This window comes from Nelumbo lutea, chromosome 1, assembly GCF_056320005.1.
Source record: "Nelumbo lutea isolate HS-2025 chromosome 1, American lotus-T2T, whole genome shotgun sequence".
NCBI classification, from domain to species: Eukaryota; Viridiplantae; Streptophyta; class Magnoliopsida; order Proteales; family Nelumbonaceae; genus Nelumbo; species Nelumbo lutea.
The window spans coordinates 81,706,573-81,714,820 of NC_142684.1; the positions used below are offsets into that span (position 1 = coordinate 81,706,573).

At 40.7% G+C, this 8,248-nt stretch overlaps 1 protein-coding gene across 2 annotated transcripts; it reads right to left on the bottom strand.

Annotated features, from left to right (window-relative positions):
- Nucleotides 1-339: 339 nt before the first annotated feature.
- On the bottom strand, nucleotides 340-7,949 carry LOC148875699 (cyclic nucleotide-gated ion channel 4-like). Of its 2 annotated transcripts, XM_088965104.1 has the most exons (7): nucleotides 6,134-7,949; nucleotides 4,803-5,018; nucleotides 3,768-4,078; nucleotides 3,346-3,454; nucleotides 3,008-3,244; nucleotides 1,408-1,494; nucleotides 340-1,198 (listed from the first exon to the last, which is right to left on the bottom strand). In XM_088965104.1, exons 1-7 carry the CDS (start codon nucleotides 6,656-6,658, stop codon nucleotides 683-685), a joined length of 2,001 nt encoding a protein of 666 aa, XP_088821230.1. In that variant the 5' UTR covers nucleotides 6,659-7,949; the 3' UTR covers nucleotides 340-682. The 2 variants fall into 2 exon arrangements, with proteins under 2 accessions (XP_088821230.1, XP_088821231.1); XM_088965105.1 differs by lacking the exon at nucleotides 1,408-1,494.
- Nucleotides 7,950-8,248: the final 299 nt, after the last annotated feature.

Sequence of the window (8,248 nt, forward strand, 5' to 3'; positions counted from 1 at the left end):
TGGTTCATACAATCCAATTTCATGTTTTGCAGGACGAGCTCTCATCCTCCAATATCCCGGTGGAAGAACAAGTATTGCTGAAGAAGAACCCTGTTGGACCATCGACAGTTATGATGTAGAAATCAGATCCCTCGTCCAAGGTTTAAAGGCAGCCATTAAATATCTGTGTTAAAAATTTACACCCACTCTCTACAACTGATCAACTTTTTACACGACAAAAGCCAACGAAGAAACTGGATTGAGCAGCTCCATGGCGCACACCTGACAAGACTTTTGTCTACTTTTGATCAAGTTAGTTTTGTACATATAAATAGAAACTACAGTACTGCTGCTCATATATTAGCATATCAAAGTTCATCTTAGGATAACATACAACTCAGTATGTCAAGATGTACAGTTCTCTTTACCTAAGTAATGGAATTGCTGCTGCCAAAAAAAAAAGTAAAAAGCACATTAAATAATGCCATTATTTCTAACTATTTTCTCCTCTCTCTCCTCTGTTCAGATTTTGGAATTGTAATTTCTGTCACAGCTTCTACATTAAATCAACTATGATTCAGTAAAATTTTCAGAACGATTGTGAGGCCCTCGAGTGAGTATATACAAAATTGGAGAGAGAAAATTAACAAAAAAAGATGATAAGAAGCCCCAAATTGAAGACAACTAAGGTGATTGCCTCAAATCAGAAGGAGAAAGCATCCTGGTCAGGCTTTGGCGATGTTAACATAGCTGTATAGAGGCGGAGCCTGTCTTCTCCCAAAGAAGAACAACGAGACAACGGTCTCCTCGGCCGTATAAATGACAATGAAGTGAGTGTTAACCGGTGTTTGTACCTCCTCCAAGCTAGTTGAATGGCCACAGCTGCCCAGGTTCTCCATCCAGGCGAGTAATACCGTGCACTCCTCTTCACTCTCTCGTTCACAAACGTATATCGAAAGTGCTGAGTGACATACTTCACATCCTCAGCTTCTAGCCCAAAGGCTTCAGTGGTCTCAAGTGTCACTAACGTCGACGATGATGGAGGTAGACGTTCCACAAATGGGCGCCTGAGACACCAGGACAGCAGCTCATCTCCACTGAAGTTGCCAGGTCCCAGCATGCAGCAACTCTTTACACCGTCTCTTAGTACTTGGCTGCTTTGGAGATGGCCTCTCACAACAAATAACATTCTTTGAACTGGGTCACCCTCCCTAGTAATCTGTATGCATGGTGATCGATATATATTATACTCCAAGTCCAAGGCATTACAAATTTACAAAATAAAAAGGGGAAGAACAAAAGGGTTCGTTCATTAGGTATATATTTTCATCATCATCTACTTCCCTCTGAGAAAATGGGCCAAGTTTGAGTTTGGTGGTGAGCATGTAAAAGATGTAATAAAACGATGGTGAGATATTCCAAACTTACCGTTTCTCCCTTCGGAAATATGAGGGATTTCACACGGTCACATATGTTCTCCAGAACCAAATCATCCATATGTTGAAACAGTGGTACCTGAATCCAAATAAATAAATTTATTTCCTACTCTAAGCGAGGGAAATCGGGGCAAACTAAACAGAATAAGGATTTGGGTTTTGTACAACTTGGACAAAATCAGCCTTCTATGATCTTTCCTAATGTATCATTTCATTTTATTTTGTTGCGACTTGTGAGCCTTCTTGTAGCCCTAGTACTGGAGAATATGGAAAAAGACAAAAAGTGTGGCATGGCGATGGCGTACCCAGATTTTGACTTTCGAGGTCCGTTTTTATGCACAGTGGATTGAGACTTACCACTGCTGAACGGGTCCCGCTGCCGCTGGAAGCCTGCCATCATGTACGGTTATCAACCATGCGATGCGTGGCATACGGTAAGGCCTCCTTCGGCTGAGTTCACATCTAACCCCCCAAAATCGCCCCAGCTTGGGCTTGGGTTGAGACCGCCAGACCGGAACTTAGGAAAGGAACACGTGTTTTTTAGGCCCAAGTGCCCAGCCTAATGGGCCCTCAAAACACATATAAATATGTACTGGACCTTTTAAATAACACACAAATAAATATTATCTTTATAATAAAACTTCATTTTCTTGATGCTTTTGAAAGATCAGTTTGTATCATGCTTTTACAATTTAGATATGATAATCTTCTCTTACTATTTTTTTTTTTTTTACTTTTCCTTTTTCTTTTTCTTATTTGCATTATAGAGTTGTAACGTACAAATCAAGATTCCTAACGAGTTAAATAAAGCCTGTGAGTTGAGGTTGGTGATGATGGGCCCAGTTACAATCTCGTGGGCTGGCTTAGTCTGACCTTACAAGGCCTATTTTGGATGGTGTATTGATTGCTCCGATCAAACCTAGTTGAATGAAAGTCTGACTGACTAACACATATCGACATTGGCAGATGCCAGATGGTACTTACTCACTGTGAGGACTAGGTCAAGATCGTAAAGTAGGGCCACCTACCTGAGGCCCGTAGGCTTGGTCCAAACAATCCAAACAAGGAGCAGAGAGGCCATGGCGTAACTAGAAAAGAACAGGATTCTTCTACTACACGGTTGTTTGTCTCCATAATCATTAAGGGGTTGGCACCAAGAGATGGGGAGAATGCACAGTGGTAGCTAATTGATGGACAAACATGGAGAAAGTGGTGTCTAAAAGCTTCTAAATGAAACGGAAATATTGTATTTTATCTCTCATGAAAACATAAGAATCCTTGTTTTTCCCTTACTTTTGTTATATAGACCTCCTATGACACCTATTTAATTAGGTGGGCCATAAGCTTGCAATTATTCTGCCTGCTTTGTAGCTCTTACCTTATGCAACTCAGTTTTCTAGAAGTTGAATTATTGCTGAGTTGTTGATTCAGTTACTGATCCTAAAACTTTAAATAATAAATAATAAATACAGTGAGCATTTGCTACAGGATTAATTGATACTTTTATTATACCCAACTTGCAATTGGGACCTTTTCTAAGGTGAAAGGAAGATGAGCCAAGAGAGGAACTTGGTGCAGGTATAAGGCATTACCTGTCTCACAAGATCAAGACAGAGATGATATTTGATATCCCTCCTAAGCCCCTCAGGCAGGTTTCTGATCATCTGACATTCATCCACCCCTCTCATGGCTGCCCACCGCTGTCGCTCATACTGACGTACTCTCTGCCGGAAAGCCTGAGGCAAGTGCCTCCGCCTCATCCACCATTCCACATTCCTCATCTTCAACTGCATTGCTTGTTTCTTTGATGTAGTTGCATGCAAGAAAACCTGCGTCCAGTACGTACGCGTCAGAAATATGAAAACTTAAATTCTATTCTTTAATTAACCACTCAGTACCGTAGTTCAAGGGCTACAAATTTCCTGCATACTTTGATATTTCCGATCAACATGGTCACCAGGAGGAGGCCACTGGTTATGATGATGATATTGAACACAATTTCCATCCATTCCGTTGTGCTTTCTAGGTTCCCGAACGTACTGGCCATACACAGAAAGAACTCATAGAGTTACAACTACTAAAAGAATTATACTGAAAACATATAGTCTCCGGCCCATGTGATAATCACAGAAGCTTGCCTTGATCGATCATGAAGTTCATGTCTAGGGGCGGAGGGGTGTGCAGGTGTCAATTAGTCTGGGTTTGGTTCAATCCCATCCGGTCCATTATGAGTCCATTACAGATGGACCAGGTCCAATCCAGTCCAATGAACACTACTACTTACTGGTGGTTCTAATTAAATTCTAATTAGAAAGAGAATCGAAGCTGAATTGAGAAGCAAACTTTATCAACCTGAGAGTCATGAGGCCCCAGAAGATTGGAAAGAGTATCTTCTCCAAACGACTTTCGTTTGTAACCAAAGGGACGGTCCATTTGTAAGCTCCATAGTCGAAGTTGTCAGCGCTGTCAATGCACGTGGATCTGACGTGCACATTCTCTCCCCAAGCCAACCTTTCTCTATCTCTCACCATCCTTGTTCCATAGTAGATAGGATCTTGACATGCTAATGTCCTAGGTCCACACCCTTCTGTGATTCCGCATTGCAATTTCAGGCACTTTGCTGCTCTTTGGATTCCTAGTAAGTACCAACACGCACCTGCTGCCTGTTCCACAAAAATTTACATTATAAGCTTTAATTTGAGTAATTGCAAGATTGAGGTTCATATCCGATCCACTCCTCACAAGAGGAACAAGACCCAGATGGGAAATTCATCCATGTTTGGCTGAGGCTCTCTTAATTAAGTTGTTTCAATGCTAATTAAAGGGTCTGAAATTAAATCAAGTTTTCACTATATATATATTGATATATTGTTTACTAATAAACCACAATTAATAATTTACTAAAAAGTTATAATAAACAAACATCTAAATATAGCAGTAGTGATTTAAAATTCTGAATGGTGATATGGGTCTTTCATCCTTTTTCTCATAATATTTGTAAACAACTTTCTTTCAATGGGAAAAATGATGCATTTTTCACTGGGAACAAAGCTCAGAAACATAAAAATTAACAAGATGCAATAAGAAATTATAAACCTAAAATGCAACTTTGAACTCCTAATTAATAAAATTCATCTTTCAAAGGCAATAAATGTAATATATATAGTCTATGCTGCGACGAATTAAAATGTTGGCATCCTTAAAACGTGAAACAAATGAGAAAACCGGATGAATATCAAAGGAACAAGAAAGCAAACAAATTACAGATTTTGCCTGTTTTGGCAGTGTCTTCAAATCCACGGGGAACTATTAAAAAATTTATAGTAAGGATATCGTACCTGCAATATCGAGTTATATATCGACAGCTGAGGATAGATATATACTTACATGTGATGCAACAAAATAAGCGATCAAATTAAGTGCAATCCCCCACCAAACAGTCCCAAATATGTAACCCGAGAGGTTCTGCATTCGACGTAAGAGGCAGACGGAGTGGTAAATTTTGGGGAGATATTGAAAGAGGAATATAATCAAGAACACTGTCATTACAATGGTGGTCGACCCTCTTTCCAACAGAGAGGGAATTGCTACCCATAGCGCAAGCTGCATCAAAAGCGTTATATTCTTTAGTAAGTTCAGCAAAACTGCACTAGACATTCAAGTAAAGAATGGTAACTCAGTCAGAATCTGTGATGTTCTAACATATTCCCTCGGCTTCTAGTTACTTGTTTTTAATCTTATTTGATAGAGGGGGAATGATGTGATGGTACCTCAATCATAGACTTCTATAGTTTGGACAAAACTTAACAGTTAGTAGTATCAGAGTAGGTCAAATATTTTTTGAACTGAGATGATCAGAGAGAGAGAGAGAGAGAGAGAGAGAGAGAGAGAGAGAGAGAGAGAGAGGTGAAATTCAGATTATAGGACGGATCCAGCTCTGTGCAGATTGAACGAATAGGAACAAAAAGCCTTTAATGAGGACCGGTGGTAGAAATTGAAGCTTTGGATAATATATATGATGGCAATATGTATAACAATAATTACTGGTTTGGCTTCTTCCACTTCATTAATAAAAACCCTGGACAAGTGGACATCACTCCATGGTGTTCTTCACTTCGTCCAAATTATATCATTTCTGTTGAAATACTGAAACTCATCTTCTACTTCTGCTTAATTTTCCTCTAAGTTGATATAAACGGGGAAGAACCGAAGAAAGTTCTAACAAAGACAAGAATAATATAAGTTATATTTCTTTGCGAGTTTGGAAAGAAATTGAGACCTTCACGTAGCGAAACTGTCAACTAGGAATCATATGTAAATTTAGAAGGTTGGTTGTTGGGATCATTAGAACGATAAGTTTCAAAAGTCGAGTAAAAAAGGTAGATAAAATTTGCATCTACGACTTGGTTCGATTCTCAGTGCGAATTGGAACACTATACCAGTACGCATGCTTAGCAGCTAGCAGGTAAATTTCACCGGATGCAGGGGAATGGATATGGTAACTAGCTCACATGTTTTCACTGCAAGGTGCAGGCTTGCACAACATGCATTGGTTAAAACAACTCACATGCGGTTGTCATGACCTAGAGAACTGGCTTAGAGAATATCTAATCTCTGAAAAATTAAAGGAAAATGTGTTGATAGCGAGTGGACGATGATGGAAATGAAGATGAGTAGCTAGAGTGGAGAAGGAAGGAAGGAAGGAATTGAGTACTCACCTGGGGAAGGGGGAGAATGATGAAGAGGTCGAAGAAGAAACCCTTTTTGGCCTTCAAGTATCGGAGGGCTACGGAGCGAGCAGTGGCGTTGCGAAGACTGTCTCCGTCTTCTACCACCATGGCATGCGAGCGCTTCACCATCTTGAGCTGCAACCACATGTTCCAGACGTGCAGGGCGTCGGTCATGCAGCGGAGTGCAGTAACTGTGATGGCGAACCATCCATCAATGAAGAGGCACATGCATGTATTGCTTATTGAAAGGGCATAGAAGAAGAGAGGGTCGACGAAGAGTCCAGTTGCAGAAACGAGGAGAAATACCCGGTTCCACTCTTGAATCCACCTGGCTCGAGGGTCTAGCACCCGCCCAAGGAACCAACCTCCCCTCCGAGCCCCGCCGCATGCGGTGCCATACATGCGCTTACACCCATGCATGCTTTTCTCCTCCTCTTCTTCTTCTTCTTCATCATCATCTTCGTCGATGCCGCCATAAGTATGATACGAAGCTTCTTCCTGATCAATTGCCATATCCTCGGGGCGACGGAGCTGGGACTGGGAGAGAGAGAGAGCGAGAAGCTGAGACTTGAATGTGTATATATGTGGCTATATATATGTGAGAGAGGAGATAAGGGGCGAGAGAAGATATAGATACCAGCTGGTGTTTCGGAGATTTATTTATTTATTTATTGCTTTAATTGTGTAAGAGAGTAGAATTAATAAGTAGAGTTTTAATTCGGAGATTGGACCGAAAACATGTTTGTTGTGAACAAGGAAACAATAATTGGAGAAGAAATAGGAAACAGGAAAGCCAGAAAAACTTGTGGGAGAGAGATGGGTTCAGGATTTTAGAAAAGGGACAATCTTATGAACACATTTACGGAAATACCCTAGCATTACTCTATTAATGTTGGGTGTTGCGATGTCTGTGTTGATTCCATATGTGCATCCCAAATTTATGATTCCCGGTTAAACTCCATCTGTACTACTACTACTGTTCACTTGGGAAAGAGGACAAGAAAGCTACGGCTTCCTTATTTGCCATGTATTCAACCTCAAGCAGGCGTTCCTGTCCTCCGGTTTTTTTACTTTTTGAGCCCGGCCGCTTGCAACCGTCACCACCGCCTCCTCACTCTGTGAAGTTGCATTGATTGGCATTTCCTACATGAAGAACTGACAAACTTGTTTGTCATAATTACCCAAGTTTCATGCACAAAATTGGATGTGTGTATATTGCATATACCTTACTGATGTCAGGGGTAGTTTTGTAAATTAAACCAGGCCAAGCAAGGGAACTCTAGAGTTATGAAGCTAAGAACGAAGGAAGGTTCAAAAATGATGTACATGTCTAGATGGTGATTCGAAGGACTGAGGTTCGGTGCAGCTTCCCAGCTTTTGTTTGTTTGTAAATCAATAATAACACCTCAAAGGTGATGTGTAGAGAGCCAGTAGCCACTAGACTATACTTGATTCCATTCTCTCTCTCTCTCTCTCACAAACCCATCAGATCTGTCCCTTTCCTGTAATTGAGTAGAAACCAGTTAGTTCTTGCCTTCATTTGGAACAGGGCATTGATCTTTCTGCCAAGGAAACAGCGGTATTGCCCTGAGTTACTCCCATTCTTACAAGTTACAACCCTTGGAGACCAGAGATCAGACTTGATGTGGTCCTTTTCTCACATGAACCCTCCATTTGTGATTTGTCCTTCCACAGAGACAGAGCTCTTATGGTCCATGTACGGAGGTTTGAAACATACGAGCTTGCTTTCTACTTATTGCTCTGGTTCACACATTAATTTATTATGATACAGAAATTGTGAACTTGTACATTGATAAGCCTACACCACTGCTAGCTCCAACAGTTTGCAAATTTTATCGGAAGCAACAAGGTGCATGATCGATCAACTTGTGGGTTATCCAAAGTTAGGAGAGCTGATCATTTGAGATTTCATCATCCAGTGGTAATAGCTAGTCCTGCGCATGTTTGACAGATGACAATCCATCATGCATCTTCTTCAATTTTCCTTTAATTTCTTCTCTACTGTGATTATTAGATGCCTTGTTATTCTTCTTCTCCTTTTTCTTCCACTCCTTTCCACTGGTCAGGTGTCTGACCTTGAAC